Here is a 16702-nt window from a genome sequence, read left to right as displayed (position 1 = left end):
CTCCTAATTAGTATCTAAACATTCGATGTGACGGGTGCTAAAGTTTAGCAAGTGGAAGAAAACAGGCCCTGAAGAAGCGGGCAGCGATGGGGCCATGGGGGAGAGGGGCTCACATGGGGGGCCGCCAGCCAGCCAGCTGCCCAGCACACACCTCAGCGCGTCGTCTCGCTGGATGGATTACTACTCCGAGCAGGCTGTGCCTGTGCGTGTGTGGCGCATTGGCAGTCTCTTTCCGGCGTCACGGAGGACGCGACGGCGCGGCTGGGTTTGGTTTGGTTGACGGGCGGGGCGGCGCGGCGCGTAGCGGGCGCCGGGCGGCGTTTCGAACGTGGGGGAGTCGGTCTGGTTGGCGGTGGCGGCTTCGGGGATGCTTTGGCTTGGCTGGCTGGCGTTTCGTCTTGGACTGGAGGGAGTTTGGTTTAGCTTTACTAGCTTTCGGCTTTGTTTCCTCTCTGCTTGCGAGCGAGCTCTGGGCTGGACCATATGCGTGGGGATGGAGCCATGGAGGTGGACGTGTTCGTGACGGGGCATGAGGCATGCTGCGTTCGCGTGCCCCTCGGTAGTTTTTCGCTCTCGTTTACGCATCCCCGAGGAGACGACAACCGATGGCATCGAGTTCGAATTCAAAAGCCGATGAGGATTAGGACCGGTTGCGCGCGGATCATGCTCGGGACGCGCAAAACGGCGGCGAGCACACGACTTGCATCGTGTTTCAGTCTTTCAGAGCCGAAGCAAGGTGCTTGAGACTAGTTTAACACTGACCGGGGACAAGCTAGCCGACCTGGCCATTGGACTTTTGGTCCTCTGCCCGCAGACTACAGTTGCTGCTAGGTGGGGCCCGCACGAGGCCTACTTGTATACGAGTAGTTTTTTTTTTTCCAAATAAAGCTCTACTTGTATGCGAGTAGTTTTTTTTCCAAATAAATCTACTTGTATAGTAAGTTCAGACAGTCACTGGTTCACTGCGAACCATAATAAAAAGTACAGCATGTAATGTACTTAATGTATGCATGGGATCATGCCAGATCTAGCGTAACGTGCTCATCAGCCTACGATAATCGCCGGCTGGCACTAATCTAATCAAACTATTCTGTCTTCTGTGGCTTTTTGCGCGATGTGCTCCGTACCGCTCTACTTGTCCTAAGCGCTCGCCTATCTTACTCCCTCCGTAAAAAAAATATGCAACTCTCGTTTCGTTAAACAGTTTTAAGTTTGATCAAATCCATCATCTCACAATAGGTTTAGTATGAAAATATATTACATAATTAATCTATTAATATTTATTTTATACTATAAATATTGTATTATTTAATATAAATTTGAGTAAATTTAAAATTAGTTAACTTATCGGGAAACGAGAGTTATATTTTTTTCGACGGAGGGTGTAGGCGCCTAGCCACGAGGTTTGAAACTTTGAATTGAATCGACGGGACCGTCGGACTGAACCAACCAACGTTAGGACTTGTTTGGATACACACTCCTAAGGATTAGAACTCCACTTTTAGGATACTTTTAGGACTTGTGCATCCAAACATGGATCCTAAAAGTGCACTCATAAATTTTAAATTTTAGGAGGGTTATTTTCATTAGGAGGGCCAAGGCATAATAGGTCATTTTTCTCCTAAAAGTGGTCCCCAAACCCCCCTTTACCCCTGTTGCCCTCCCCGAGCATTTAATGACGTGAACAGTGCAGGGCATTTAGAGGAGTAATTGGGGGTAAAAAAGTCATTTTCCCTCTAACATCCTAAAGATTAGGATTCCATCCAAACATCTCTCTCCTAAATTTAAATTTAGGACTAAACTTTTTTAGAAATTTGTATCAAACAGGCCCTTAGCCTCTTCCGACGTTGGATACTTAGATTTCTTCCAACGTTGGATACTTAGATTTCTTCCAACGTTGGATACTTGGATTTCTGCTGCCGTGGACGAAAGAGAATGTAAGAAAAACTCAACGCTAGCGTGCGAACAAGAGATAGACTTAATCGCGCGACTCGAGGCATACATGGGACGCACTGCTTTCTCTCTTTCTCCCTTGCGCCCGGTGAGAAGAAGGACGAGTGGACGACGGCCTTCCCGCTACCGGCCAGCGGAGTGCCCACGGTAGCGCAACGGAAGCCGTGCAACGGCGCGCAGGCCACCGCGGACGAGTCCGCTGCGCTGCTGGCGGCGGAGCTGCTGCGCAGCGACGGGAAGGCATGCGGGCGAGGCGGCGGCACGCGAGTCCGCGCGACGCGAGGAGGCGGCGCTACCCAGCGGCCGACACCGAAGCTGCTGCGCAGCGACGGGAAGGCGCACGCGGGCCAGGAGGCAGCGGCGGTACAAGGCGGTCGACGCAGGCGAGGCCATGGCGCTGCCCGGTGGCGCGCAGGCCTGAGGCCACAGCGATGCGGCGCGGTGTGTGTCGGCGGCGAGCGCGAGCACGGCGGCGGGTGGCCGGCACAGCGGACGTTGGCACGCCGGCGGCCGCGGCGCCTCCACGGACGTCTCGCTGGAACGCCGAGAAGGGGATGGCGGTGAGGACTGAGGACGAAGAAGAAGAGCCGAGGGGAAAACAATTTACTTCCCAGGTGGGACCCACATCTGGACATGTGTGCTAAGAGTTCTAGCTGTTGGGGAAATCGACTTTTATTGTTATCTCTTGTTGACGTGGATATCTTCGAGCTACCTGGTTGACTCAACCATTGGAGCCGCGGGCAGCGCTACTACACACATGCGCCGCGGGCAGCGCCGTGATTTGATGCAGAGACAGATGCACCAGTAAATTACGCCGTCAGTAATAAACTGCTCCACTGAATTGAGAGGTGACACACTTCACTGAGACCCGTCATGGTGTGTTTGTCGTTTTGCGGTTTAACTCTCTGTTCTTGTTTTTTTAATCAGACTGCCACGTGGGCCCGTTCAGCCGTTTGAACCAAATAAAGAACGGTTCTCGTGCTCACCCGGCTCTGACAAACCTTCCATCCTCATTCAACGCTCGATCGGCCGTTTGATACCCTCTACCAACGGTAGGATCTTGTTTTACAAAAACTAATTGACGAGACTCAATATTTTATATTAACCCTCATTAAACGGACTAGAAAGATAAATTCAAACCTGCAACTAATTCTGTAGATTCCAATTCTAACCATCACTAGTAATATTAGCTATTGATCTGCTGTCCCGTTTTCTAAATAAAAAATTAGCCACCTAAATTTATGAAAAAAAGGTAAACATCTAAATTTACATCTACATTATACAGGTTTCTTCTTATTATTACCTCAATATATCACTAAGAAATTATCCCAAAGTACTACAATACACACACACACATATATATATGTATGTATGTATGTATGTATGTATGTATGTATGTTTCTAAATTATCCAGCTACGTGACTACAATAATAGAAAAGGCTAAGGTTTCACGTACTAGTGTACTACATAGATTAAGCTAAGGTTTTAACAATTATGTTTTTCTAGATACTGGTATTTTGAATAGCGAGCTAAAGGGTTTAGCGGGTGAACTTCAAAACAGCTAATATCGGAGCTAAATGGGGCTATAACGGGAAATTATACATGAGCACAAATAAAAGTATTCTACAGGCTATAGCGGCAACTGTAGTGGGAGATTTAAAACATGTTAAATACCCATATTTATCATCATGAACTATCTAAACGCTATCCAATTTTACTAGCAGGTATCATCTTCGCGTGCCTCTATACCGATGTCTTTACGAAATGTTGGGTTGAATCTAGCTATTGCCGTTACTCAACTTTTGGGCTATGTTCACCCCCATTTGATAATGTATTATAGATATACTAAACTCATCACTGCTAGCGCTATTCTTGCTACACCCAAAATGAATTTGAACATTGAAAAGGAAGTGCGTGTCACTACAATTATTCAAATTTGAATGCTGGAAAGGAAGGGAGCGCGTATTATTATGAGTACACCGACTATCAGACTAGATGATATGGATGTTGGAAAGGAAGGGAATGCAAACCAAGTATACTGCTGTACACCGACTATCAAACAAGCCAATCGCTTCTTTTGGAAAAACATGAAAGAATACAATTTACGCATGCCAAGACGGAGGTAGATAATGCATCTTGACGATGAAGCCTAACATACACTTTCAAATAAGAGCTCTATACACATTGCACTTTAAAGTCCATGGCGATCCCATAAAGTCCTCTCGATCATCCTCATCCATCTAATGTAATCATGAATCTCAACACTGAACTAAGACCTGGTTTGGTTCACTGACTTAAATTTAAACACCCGTCACATCTAATGTTTAGATACTAATTAGAGTCTATTAAACGTAGACTATTTATAAAATCGATTACATAACTGGAGGCTAAACGGAATTTACGCCGGACAGTAGTAGTCCTGCAGCAGGGTGGATCGGATGACGGGATGAGCACGCTGCAGTCTGCACGCGCAAGTAGGTAGAGTACGTACGTCAGCTTTGCCGGGCCTCCGCTGCATTTTCGGCCCATTGAATACGGATCGGGGTAGCCAAGACAGCATGCATGTTGGACGGATACAGTGGACGCGCGGAGGATACGGCGGCGGTGGTCCGGCCGGCGGATCTGGCGTGCGCGTAGGTAGCCGGCGAGGAGGACCGGAGGTTAAGCTCAGCTGGGCGGCGACGGCCAGCGCGTAAAGGGAAGAAGACGCGTCCCTTCTACGGTGCTACCAGGTCTCACCACGGCACTGTACTTTCTCACACGTACGTACAGCTCACGGACCAGCGGACGGGTAAAAAGGCCGTCGCCAAAGCACGCACGCACCTGGGGTAATTTTGCTAGGGGACACTACTCAATGTTAGCTTTTGCTGGTGGACACTCTTCAAATTTGCCTTCGCTGTTAGACACCATTCAATTTTGGATATTTGCTGCTGGACACTATAGTTATTATAATAATGAATTTCTGTGCGCGCGCTGCAGGTCTCGCACTGGCGCGTCGTGAAGCCCAAGCGCGGAGCGGCGGAGGCACGCGAGCCGGTCATCCAACTCGGTGGCGCGCTGCGCCTCACGCTCCGTTTCAGCAGCCTTCTCCTGGAGCCTGACCATATAATTCGCCCGCACAAGGCGTTCGCCTCGGCCAAGAACGTACGGTCACATCAAGATTGAAAAAAAAAAGAAAACTTGAACTATCCTCATAAAAAAAAGGAAAATTGATGGGCATTTTAGTCCATTCATCGCATTACTCTCTCCACTCATATAGAAATTAATATTTTATTGAGTTCGATGTGTATCAGCAAGTAGTAACAATTGAGGAGTGTCCGGTAGCTAAAATCAGCATTGAAAGATGTCCCGGAGCAAAATTACCCCCCCACGCACTTTCTCTCCATCTGATCGTCGTCCTGCTCGTTCGTGAGCTCAGTTCAGTTCGATGCTGTCGTGCGCGCGTACTAGCGTGTCACGGACGCTTCGTCGTTCCTTGCCTGCTCGGCCGCTTTCTGCAAGCGAGATCACGGCCGCTCACTTTCCAGCTTCGCCTGCGCCGTCCTCGCCACCCCACAGCGCCCTGAACCTGCAGGACCTGCGTTTTGTCTGTGCCACCAGCTCGTCCTCGTCCTCGTCCTCGTCCTCCCAGCTGGGAGGGGATCGAGTAGACCACTGACTGGCACAGTGAAATTTGCATGTGCCTTTGCTGGCTCCGCGAGATTCCCAACCCTGACCATGCAAGGTGGCGGTGCGCCGGTGCCCTTCTTTCTTTCTTTTAAAAAAAAGAAGTATAAGAACAAGAAAACGTCGGGACATAAAAAGAGCAGAGGGAAGAAAAAAAGAAAGAGAGAAAACTTTTCTTGATGACAGGTACGCGAGTACATTCATTCATTCCAGCGTGCTATTGCCCATTGGTACCGGACTGCCAATACACTACACACTGTATACAGCAACGTGCGCGCCATATGCGAATGTTCCATCCAACACACGTTACGTTGCCACGCACACCAACATGCTACGCTACCAACCAAGCGCTACGCAAGTCTCGAACATGCGTATAGTGTAACGGTCGGGCTGGCTGTCTTCGGGCCAGGCCCATCCATCTGTAATCCGTTTATGTTGGTCCCTTGCAATTGAACCCACGGATTAACCAAGATCCATATCGACCATGTGCGAAAGAAAAAAAAATAAAGGAACTAGTGATATGTGGCTCTCCACATGTGTCATCATACTCGCGTAGCAGTAAGAAAATCCGGCATGCCAGCCGTCCAAACGGCTTTTAATTTTAATTTGCCGCCCTCAATTTTACAGTCCACCAAGCCATATCGCAATTTTACTTCATCTTTTTACCAGCTTTGGTTTTATGTGCAGTGAAGGGTTTTAGCGAGGCCACCATGATCAAAGGATCCACACAGCCGTTAGTTTTCACAATCCACGACCGCTGCTGGCTCACGCGCGCTGTCGCTGATCGTGGTCGAGATGAGGCCAATCGTGCTTCCAAAGGATGCGATTCTAGCATCCTTCAAATCAATAAACATGTAAAAAGATGTTCGCACAGATCGATAAATATGTGAAAAGATATATGTACTCTTACTAGTTTGTTGTCCAAACATGTGTGTGTGCAAATGACCAGTTACATATTGCTCCAAACAGCGACCAAATGTACAGTATTTAAATAGAAGATATGCTCTCAGCATCAAGTCACTGCAAGAAGTTACTGGAGACTAAAAAGTTCATGCATCGGTTGGTTCCCAGGCTACTAGAATGGTAGAGTTTTCTTTCATGGATGACTTTTAAAATCTAGAATTGCATTCTTTCCTGAACACCGGAGGGATGTTCTTCCTCGTTCCGCTCTTCGTCTGCCGGAGCGCCGGTTACCGTGCTCGCCCTGATCAACGAAGACCGTACCTATGGGGATAGGCATGTGGACGTAGTGGGAAATAATTGCATGCTGCTGGCAGTGTCAGGTGTAGCATCATCAGGTATGTTTAGTTGTTTGTATCATTTGGTTCATGTATGGGATTATTCAAATAATAATTATCATTTTGTTTGGTTGGTGAATTGTACCATTTATCTATGATGAAGCCATCCCACTTAATACTTTATTCTACTAATAGAAGTGAACCATATGATACAAGTAAATTGGTTGAACCCACGGTCCAGGATCATCTATGCATGCATTATAAGTGCATGCAACTGCATAATAAGTGCATGCAACCAAACCCAACCACGAGTGAACCGGTCGCCACGGAATGCATGCATGCGCGCACGCAGGCGCTCACGGCGTTCGCCGACGACGCACCATGCGATGCATGGCAGCAGTCACAGGCAGAGACCACCAGAGAGAGAGAGCCGTACCGTGGAGAGAACGCTGCTTCCCAAAACCGATGCAAGCCACCGGCCGACAGCCGTCACCGATCACATGCATGCGCCATGCACGCACGCGCTATACAGTACGTTCGCAGCCCCGCACCGTCAAGGAGGACAGTGTCAGAACAACCGGTGCTGCCTACCACGGGATGCAATGCATGCAATGGGCCCCGCGTGCAGTGCAGTCTGCGCCGTCGATCGTCGCCGCGTCGGTGAAGCTGCACAGGACCACTAGTGACTGTTGGGATTAATGGCCGACCGGTTTCTTGGGCCATATCGCCCCCACCAGCAGCCAAGCCAGGCCAGTGGGGATGGATCATTGATCAGATGGCTTCGATTTGTTGTGTACGAGCTGAATCACGGTGGGTCAGGGGGGAGTCCTGCAAATGCCGCGCCGTGCAGGACGACGCCTGATGGCCGACGCGTGGACGCCTAGGAAATCCAGCGTCTACGCCTCGCGCCGGAGGAAGAGGCCTAGACGAGCCAGCGTCTCTTCAGCTGTGTCTATCTGGCCATCTGGGGGTCATGTTCTTCGCCCTGCGACCCGGCAGCACCGCTCCTATCGCCCAGGACAACGCTGACGCGATGCAAGAGGAGGACAAAAGGCAGCTACCATTGTAGGAGGAGCTGGAGGCGTTTATTTGCAAAATGATGGTTCACAACCTTAAGCAGCAAAACCATGTGCCGGCGCGCAGCGACGACGTGCTCCTACCATGAGCACCCAGCGACGAGGGTGCTGTAGGTGACGGCGGCGGCGAGGAGTACGCGGGCGGCATCAGAGGTGGTCCCCACGCGGCAGAGGTTGCACATGGTACACGTCGGGGCCTCCCCATCGCGAGCCAAGCACCGCCTGACTTTGCCGTCCTGACTTTTGCATGAGCCAAGCACCGCCTCCTCTCACATTCTCCCGTCCGATTCCAGAAGCGCCACGCGTCGATTATCGGACGCACGGTGCCAGGTTTGCAGGACTCCTGCATAGAATTTTTTTCCCGTCAGGGGTGGCGCGTGCCACTGCCGTCCAATGCAATCCATGCAGATGCAGGCATTGCAAATAGCACTACAGCCACCACTTGTGTAGTAGCACCGAGAGCTGACATCGACTCATGGAACCTGTACCACTAGCGCACTACCCTCTGGTACGCCTGCTGCCATCGCGCACCTTCATGCTGCGGTTGCTTCGTTCGGAGTCGAATGATGGATGCTGCTGACGTCATCAGATGGAGAAGCAAGCAAAGCAACCAGTGTTGGCTGCGCAGAGGCCACGTCAGCTCCGCGAATTTGAGGCCCTCCTCTCGCGCCACGCCAGAGCCGCTTTGGCGCCATCCCGGATTCTGGTGGCCTCGCTCTGCCCTCGGTTCTTCCTTGAAACAGAGCTACGCAGGAGGTGCGGGCCGCGCATGACTAGAGCACGATGCGGTCGCCAACCAAGCCCGGCGGGGTGCCGGCGGCCATCAGGGGCGGACGCAAGCTCGGCGCCGGCGTCGTGAGGCTGCTGCAGGCGCCGGCGGTGGTGGCGCTGGCGGCGGCGCTCGCGGTCTCGGCGCCCGCGCCGCCGGCGCCGGGGTCGGAACCGCTGTGCAACCTCCCGCCGACGCTGTCCGGCGAGGAGGGCGGGCGGCAGGGGGAGACCAACAGGATCCGGCACCCCAAGTCGGACCGGGCGGCGCGCTGCACCTCCAAGTGCGTCAGCACCTGCGTCCTCGGCGGATACGGCGCGCCGGGCGTCGCCGGGCCCTTCAACATCCGGAGGTAACTCTCCATCCCTCCTCGCTGCTCAATTTTTTTGACTACCGATACCGTGCGTGCTCTTCCATCCATCGATTCGATCGATCGTATTGCACTCTTGCTCGATCGCGTCCAAGATCGTTGCTGGCCTCCAAATCAACTGAATTTTTCAGATAAACAACACCGGACTGAATGCGAAACTGCAACTAATCTCTTGTTTCTTGTTGACGTTTATGATGGATGGACGCGTGCCTGCAGGCCTCTGGTGGTGTTCAAGGACACTTTCCGCAGCCGGCAATACTGGTAAGCAGAGATCAGCACAATCTTCATATTCTTCTGATTAGAATTTTTTTCTGCCTCTGAATTGGCATGAACTGATCTACTCTTTCATGCACGTGTTGCCTTTGCAGCCTGGTGGAGTGTTCAGACATCTGCAATCTGCTCAAGGACGGCGAAGAAGACCAGTGAGATCGACGGATACAACAAGACAAGCTCTTACATTCCATGGCGTGCCCCGAGTTAGGCCGGCAATGGAGGCTCTGGCCACCCGGCCGGTTCGTGCTCCCCGATTGCTCACTCCTCACAGCATTTCAAGGGTGGACGTGCCATGCGAGACAGAGTTCTTTTTGCTAGAAGCTAGATGGAAGAACCAAAAAGATAGCTTAGCTACTACTGTACAGCTCAACTCACTGATTTGCACTTGCGTGCTCTCTGTAACAGCTAGCATAAGCGAATTTTGGTTTGGATTTGATCAAAAAGAATTAAAGCATAGTGTCATTTCTTGGTCCAGTTTGAGAAAAACGGCCTTTTAAGCCCATTACTAATTAGGCCCAAATTCCCAATAGGTCCGCCCATACCAACATCTCCCTCAAAGCCGGCCCACGTGAAAGGCCTCCGCACGAATCTTACAGCCTCGTGTCGTGTCCCTTCCACCCTCCTCCACTAGGGGCTCCGCCGCCGTCTCCTCCCGCGTTCTCGCTTCTCCAGCCACCACCGCTAGCAAGGGCCCCTTCTCATGGCGGTGGCGGCGGCGTCGACAGGCGGGGAGGGGGGAGCAGTAGAAGGCAGCGGCACGGGCGCTCTGCTGCGTATCTTCGTGGGCGGGCTGGCGGAGAGCGTGGGCGCGGCCGACCTGGAGGCCGTGTTCGCCTCGGCCGGGCGCGTCGCCGGCGTCGAGTTCGTGCGCACCAACGGCCGCAGCTTCGCCTACGTCGACTTCCACTGCCCCTCCGACAAGGCCCTCGCCAAGCTCTTCTCCACTGTACTCATTAGCCCCTTCTCGTCTTTATACCACTTTATAATGCTCTCAGTTAGCAGCACTAGATTCTGTAGCTTCTGTCTGTTCATCTTACTCTATCTGGAGTGGAGAACTGGAGATTAATGCAGTTTTTTTTAATTCGTGCGTCTAATGAACCCAGCAAAGAATTGTTAATCAGAAATTTCCGTGTCCGGTTTGTCGTAGCCCTTTTGCCCTGAGATTGTCTGAGCTCATGATGTTCTGTGTGCAGTACAATGGGTGTAAATGGAAAGGAGGGAAGCTTAGGCTGGAGAAGGCCAAAGAGCACTACCTTACTCGCCTGAAGCGAGAATGGGAGCAGGAAGCAGCTGCAGCAGCACAGGAAGCTGCGGTGAAAGATAATGTGGAGAAGCAGGACAGGCCGAAGCTGGATAAGGCTGCTTTGGATGGCTCTAAGATTAACCTTTACTTCCCAAAACTGAGGAAGGTGAGCATTTGCTTGTACTGTAGTACAGGTTTTGGAACTTACGTCTGACTAATTTTTTCACAAGCTCTTCAAATACATTCGAAGCTTTATGAGCCGTACAGTTATTTAGCCAGTTCTTAACATAGGTCCAAGTATTAGACTATTAGTTCGTATACCTCTCCTCAATATTGATCTTTGTATTGCTCATTTATACTTTCTGGGTAAATTCTAGATTGTCTTTCATTCGGTAGTGAATAGTTTTCTTATCAGTAAGCCAATTCGAGAATAAATAAGACGAGTGTAGGAGCTTTGCCAGTACAGTCTGGTTATAATAAGCTTTTCTATATTATGTTAATTCTTTGAGTAGTGGCTTCTAGTCGTATGGTCTTCCTATAAGTGAAAAACATAAACAGTGTTGTCAAAAACATTATGGTATGCATATAATTTTATAGGGTGGAACTGGTTCTCCAACAGTGTTGTTTTCCTTTTCCAAATATGTGAGAATCTATGTTGTCATAACTCATAACTCAGGATATGGTCTGTAGTGCTGTAGGTAGGGAAGTATCTTATTGAAATCTTTGGACCAGTAATGTAACAAAATTGTAAGAGAGCATTAAGATACCTAAAACATAAACACATGTGCTGATTGTATTGTTCTGTGCAATATATAGAGCAACGTCCAATATGCCAATAACTTACAGGCATGTGTTCTCCTCAATCAATGTACAGGTAAAAGCCTTGCCTTTTAAAGGCACAGGAAAGCACAAGTACAGTTTCCGACATATTGAAGTTCCTTCTTATCCGATTCATTTCTGTGACTGTGAGGAGCACTGTGGACCTCCTGAAGCAGCTAATAATGAGTACGCTGCAGTTCTTAATGCTGTTGTGTATGAAAAGGAACGGAACATTATGAATTCTGTGATGAACAAGCTTTTCGAGAAGGAAAATGAGCATTTTGATTCATCAGAAATGAAGAGATGTGATGTTCATACTGATACCATTGAACCCTCTGATGCTGTGAATAACATGCAAATTGAAGAAACTGATGAGGCTCCAGAGGAAGATATGCAAGTGGAAGAAGTTGAAGAGTCTTCAGACGAAGATTTGGATGATGACCTTGTGATCAATATTGCTCCCCGCAAGTCCAATAAACCAGCAGGGCAAGCAAACATGAAAAAGCAGGAGGTGAAAAATGTATGCACATTGCAAGTACTTATTTGAGCAACCCCTTTACAAATTTACGTGCAATTATATGCATAAACATAGTTAGAATAACTTTATTTATGTGCAGGACCCACAGTTAAGAAAGTGTCCAAATATTGAGGAGGCTTCCCTGCCAAAGAAGAGGCAGAGAAATGAGGCTTCGTCTGAGCCTGGAAAAGGGAAACAAGAACCTATTTCAGTTATCTTAGACACAAGAACTACAGGCAAGCCTTTAACTGTTAAAGCAGAAGACAGCAAAAGCCAACTGAAGTCTCCAGGTTTTACAGGAAAAGGAACATATGCGTTGTCTTCAACACTCCCAAGAGATGAAAGCTCTGCAGATCTTCAAGGTGTCGAGGCTCAGACAAGTTCGACCAAAAATGAAAGTGCACAAAATGTGGCTGCGAATGAACCTAAAAAGGGCTCGATGTGGACTCAGAAATCAGCTTGGAGAGATCTTGTAGGGGGCATGGGAAGCACACCTTTCAGTATATCACAGGTGCTGCCGAACACCCATCCAACGCCATCAGTACTTCCAAATGTCATTGAAAATGCGAGATCTTCAGAAGTCTTGGAAGCTACCATGCAGCTCCCATCTGAGCTGAAGTTGCCGAGTTCTGTGGAAATGCTGTCTTCTGGCACTACAGATGGGTCAACTGGTGGTAAGTGTAAGGATATTAATAAGCCGCAGAAGGTGCGGGTGGTCCCAAAGATCACCATCGGTGAAGTCTGCCCTTTCATGAGAAATGCAGAGTCACAAAAGCAATGGTCAAAGGCAAAGAAAGCTATAACTGGGTTCTCGAAGAAGAGCAACGAGAGCAGTGGATCCAAATCCAATGCCCGGAAGGGAAAACCATTGAAAAAGCTATGAAGCTTTTGTTTTCTGGGCTGTAACGCGTTGATCAATATTTCAATACTGTCAAAGTCATGACCATAGCTGTTGTGTTTTGACGACTCTGAAATACCAACGGCTGTTTTTGTAAGGGCAATCAATATTTCTGTTTGCATGTTGTCAATACTTCTTGCACTCTTGATTCAATATTTTTTTTGGATATGGTAAAAAAAACTTTGCCAATATCATAAAATCAGTGTGTCCTGGGCACCATGCCGTGCTGTTTCAGTAATTTTGTATGTGTATAATACGAGGGATCACATTGCAAAGCCAGTTGTTACAAATAGGCGACAATTTCGCGGGATCATGCGGCCATGCGGGGCACCGTTAAAACTACCATCTCTCTCTCTCTCTCTCTCTCTCTCTCTCTCTCTCTCTCTCTCTCCTGAGTAGATGAAATGCCATGTACATCTCTAACCTAGCCATGGACCTGGCCTCTCTCGTCCTTTCATTCTTCGTCTCGTGATACCGTGCCTTAATTCCGCTTAGATTCCAGACTTGCATTTCATCAAGGGGAGGTAGCCATTCTGTTCTAATAAAGAGATCATGTTATTCATGGTAATTCTCATTCTGATTGGGTTTCAATCTTTGGATCAGGAGATGGCGACGGACGGCGCCGACTACCGGAGGCTATTGCATGGGCGTCAGAACTCCCATCAGGTTCTATTCATGTGCATCCCTGTGTAAATTTTGTTATTGCAATCACTTCACCATTTTAGTGTCGGCCCTCTTGCTTGCATCGTCACTGCGTGCTTGAGAGAGAAGCAATCGAGAGATTTCCATGTCAATCATGAAATTTTTGTATGGTTGAATTTCCTTAAATAATATTGGGGATCATGCACGTTAACTATGAATTCCGTTCGTGTCTCAATATTTTTCATCCTTAGGATCATCGCGAAACAATTTGTTTCTCTCTTTATTTTAAACCATTGGGCATACTCCATCATCAACAATTGACTCGTGAAATTTCATCAAGTTCTCCGAAGGAATTTGTACTTCAGAATCAATCTGTAAAACTTTGGTGTCATACTTTCTTGTTGCTACTAGTATGCAGGTGGACCAGTTCAAGTAACTAATCATAGTCGTTATTGGTGTCATCTCGCGCATTCAACATGGATTTCCGTTTGCATAACTCCATGATTTTTTCTTGGTATATCTCCATACTTATTCACTGGATTTATCTCCTCTGGTTTTCCTATAGAACAGGCTCCTGTAGATGGAGCAGATGGGTTCCAGGATGACAATCATGTTGCACCACAATCACCGCCCCACAATATTGGAGCAAGTTCCCAAAGGGGTGTAGGCTCTGCAGATTGGGGCGTTTTCAGTAGCATGAAGATTGTGCTGTTCAAATCCAAGCTCAATTTTCTTATACCATGTGGATTCTTGGCAATACTGATCGACTATATCAGCCAAAATCAGGTCATTTCCATAGACCATTCATCCATTTATAGAACTTCTTCTACTACTACTACTACATTAGCATGCTTGTGGTCTTTCATTGATGTTGTTACTCTGTTTTCTGAAGGGCTGGGTGTTTCCTATGAGCCTGTTGGGTATCATTCCTTTGGCAGAGCGATTGGGTTTTGCTACTGAGTAACTACTTCTCATAATATTCCCTCATACTTGGTGTCTTTTGGCGATCTACTTGCACAAAATGTTTTACTATTTACTTCTTCACACAGGCAGTTAGGACTCTTCACTGGCCGAACAGGTCTCACTCAGTTGCTCTTCTTCTGAAGCATTCTGAACTGAATTGCAATGCATACAGCTGCACTTTACCTGAACTTTCTCCACATTTCATGCGCAGCTGGAGGCCTTCTGAATGCTACATTTGGTAATGCAACCGAGCTGGTCATATCGATCCATGCGCTACGGAGTGGAAAGCTACGGGTGGTTCAGCAGTCTCTGCTCGGATCAATCCTGTCGAACACGCTCCTGGTTCTCGGTTGTGCATTCTTCGGTGGCGGACTTGCCTGTGGCAAAACTGAGCAAGCTTTCAGAAAGGTGCTCATCCTTATCAGTCTGCAGGATTGCTTGATATAGATGGAGTGCGCTGATCCTGTATTGTTGACAGGAAGATGCTGTGCTGAACTCCGGGCTGCTCTTGATGGCGGTGATGGGGTTGGTGTCTCCTGCTATGCTGTACTATACTCACACTGAAGTTAACCTGGGCCAGTCAGCGCTGGCATTATCAAGGTTCAGCAGCTGCATAATGCTCGTTGCTTATGCTGCTTTCGTTTACTTCGAGTTGTCGAACAGTCGCCGTCGAGATGAAGCTTGTGAGGCAAGCATTATGAGCTCATTCTCTTCGACTCATTATTTATTCATTTATTTATTTATCCCTTTGCAAGTTTCTGAGGTACTTCTCTGCATTTTACCAGGGAGGAGGTCGAGATCAAGGGGATGATGACTACGAATATGCATATCCTGAAATTTCGAAATGGGAAGCCATTGCTTGGCTTGCAATTTTCACAGCTTGGATCTCAGTTTTCTCTGGCTTTTTAGTTGATGCTATTGAGGTATTATATCTCAGTAATCTAATGGATGATTTTTGTTGGTCACTTCCCTTTTTTGTCATAATTTCTAGCAAACATTTATCTTTTATCATGGAGAACTATGGGTTAGCGCTGCAAGTTGTTTGCAGGGGGCTTCCAAGGCTTGGAAAATACCGATTGCATTCATCAGTACTGTTTTGCTTCCAATTGTGGGGAATGCCGCAGAACATGCTAGCGCTGTTATGTCTGCGATTAAAGACAAATTAGTAAGCATCAGCGGCACGTTAACCATTTTTAGTAACTTTTCTTTAGGTATGCTTTGCAAGACTCTTGTTTGTCTTTTTATAGGACATTTCCCTTGGAGTGGCTATTGGGTCTTCAACGCAGATATCCATGTTTGTGGTGGGTTGTTCAACTATGTGATGCTCACTATCATTAATCTGAATTTGTTCAGAATTAGATTGGCTATGCTTCACAACTCCTGTTAATCTTAGTTCCACAAGAGTTGCTTACAAGGGACCCTTTCCCCCGCTAAACTGACTGATACCTTTTTATCTCGTTTTTTTAGATACCATTTAGTGTAGTGACAGGATGGATGATGGGCCAGCCAATGGACTTGAATTTCCATCTGTTTGAAACTGCAAGCCTCTTGATAACCGTATTGGTCGTAGCATTTTTGTTGCAGGTACTGAAATAATATAAACACTATTAGTCTTTCAGACCTTTTTTTTTACATTTGAAACTCATGTTCATGGTCTTTTCCCAATCGTTTTGTTGCCCGTGTGAAAAGAAAGAAGAGATTTTAGGAACCCACTGTTGTACTCTTGCAAGATTTCCTCGTTTCAAGTTTTTTTTTGTCAATATTTTCAGGATGGCACCTCGAATTGTTTCAAAGGGTTGATGCTAATTCTCTGCTATCTGATAGTAGCTGCCAGTTTTTATGTATATGCTGATCCAAATATTGATGGTAAGGTTTCTCACCTCTCTTTTTTTTGGGATAAAGGTTTCTCACCTCTCTAAATTGTTCTTTGTGCAACAAAGAAGGTATCAACTGCTTTATATTTTTCATAGCTTTTTACTTTTCATAGTTCTCTAATTAAAAAGTCATTTCTGAAGTGAGCGAGATCAACAACGCAATGATTTTGCATAATGTATATTCGGAATTTTTTGCTTCAGGTGTTTAGCCTCCAAAACTAGTACCTTAATGATTGGATGGATTGTTCACAAGATTTTTACCATGGGATTACGTGAGTACGTGACAGTGAGAACAAGAGCTGTTTTCTGTATCTTTGGCTGACTTCTCGGTGTTCCTCACCCTCAGAGGTCTTTCAAGCACACCCACTGCTGTAGATATGCAGAAAAATAAAAGTTCAACA

General features: G+C 47.6%; 3 protein-coding genes across 4 annotated transcripts; all 3 read left to right on the top strand.

The window, feature by feature from the left end:
* The first annotated feature begins 8630 nt into the window (after positions 1–8630).
* On the top strand, positions 8631–9831 carry LOC101769801. The gene is made up of 3 exons (XM_004954662.4): positions 8631–9054; positions 9289–9333; positions 9441–9831. Exons 1-3 carry the CDS (start codon positions 8717–8719, stop codon positions 9496–9498), a joined length of 441 nt encoding a protein of 146 aa, XP_004954719.1. The 5' UTR covers positions 8631–8716; the 3' UTR covers positions 9499–9831.
* Positions 9832–9945: 114 nt separating this feature from the next.
* On the top strand, positions 9946–13021 carry LOC101758281. 2 transcript variants are annotated; one of them, XM_004951885.3, is made up of 4 exons: positions 9946–10291; positions 10539–10754; positions 11463–11918; positions 12025–13021. In XM_004951885.3, exons 1-4 carry the CDS (start codon positions 10046–10048, stop codon positions 12805–12807), a joined length of 1701 nt encoding a protein of 566 aa, XP_004951942.1. In that variant the 5' UTR covers positions 9946–10045; the 3' UTR covers positions 12808–13021. The 2 variants fall into 2 exon arrangements, with proteins under 2 accessions (XP_004951942.1, XP_004951941.1); XM_004951884.4 differs by having other exon boundaries at positions 9952–10291; positions 11463–11927.
* A 407-nt stretch (positions 13022–13428) lies between these two features.
* LOC101757465 (putative vacuolar cation/proton exchanger 4) lies at positions 13429–16699 on the top strand. The gene is made up of 12 exons (XM_022823469.1): positions 13429–13488; positions 14035–14250; positions 14357–14424; positions 14514–14542; positions 14639–14835; positions 14906–15124; positions 15210–15350; positions 15476–15592; positions 15675–15728; positions 15895–16011; positions 16197–16293; positions 16503–16699. Exons 1-12 carry the CDS (start codon positions 13429–13431, stop codon positions 16508–16510), a joined length of 1323 nt encoding a protein of 440 aa, XP_022679204.1. The 3' UTR covers positions 16511–16699.
* Positions 16700–16702: the final 3 nt, after the last annotated feature.

Source organism: Setaria italica, chromosome I, assembly GCF_000263155.2.
Source record: "Setaria italica strain Yugu1 chromosome I, Setaria_italica_v2.0, whole genome shotgun sequence".
Lineage (NCBI taxonomy): Eukaryota > Viridiplantae > Streptophyta > Magnoliopsida > Poales > Poaceae > Setaria > Setaria italica.
This window is presented reverse-complemented; position numbering and strand designations above follow the sequence as displayed.

Coding starts and splice junctions, on each gene's coding strand:
- LOC101769801 (XM_004954662.4), top strand. CDS start 8,717: ATGCGGTCGCCAACCAAGCCCGGCGGGGTGCCGGCGGCCATCAGGGGC. Junction 9,055..9,288: donor GGGCCCTTCAACATCCGGAG/GTAACTCTCCAT, acceptor GCGTGCCTGCAG/GCCTCTGGTGGTGTTCAAGG. Junction 9,334..9,440: donor TTCCGCAGCCGGCAATACTG/GTAAGCAGAGAT, acceptor TTGCCTTTGCAG/CCTGGTGGAGTGTTCAGACA.
- LOC101758281 (XM_004951884.4), top strand. CDS start 10,046: ATGGCGGTGGCGGCGGCGTCGACAGGCGGGGAGGGGGGAGCAGTAGAA. Junction 10,755..11,462: donor ACTTCCCAAAACTGAGGAAG/GTGAGCATTTGC, acceptor ATCAATGTACAG/GTAAAAGCCTTGCCTTTTAA. Junction 11,928..12,024: donor AAAAGCAGGAGGTGAAAAAT/GTATGCACATTG, acceptor ATTTATGTGCAG/GACCCACAGTTAAGAAAGTG.
- LOC101757465 (XM_022823469.1), top strand. CDS start 13,429: ATGGCGACGGACGGCGCCGACTACCGGAGGCTATTGCATGGGCGTCAG. Junction 13,489..14,034: donor GGCGTCAGAACTCCCATCAG/GTTCTATTCATG, acceptor CCTATAGAACAG/GCTCCTGTAGATGGAGCAGA. Junction 15,729..15,894: donor CGCAGATATCCATGTTTGTG/GTGGGTTGTTCA, acceptor TCGTTTTTTTAG/ATACCATTTAGTGTAGTGAC.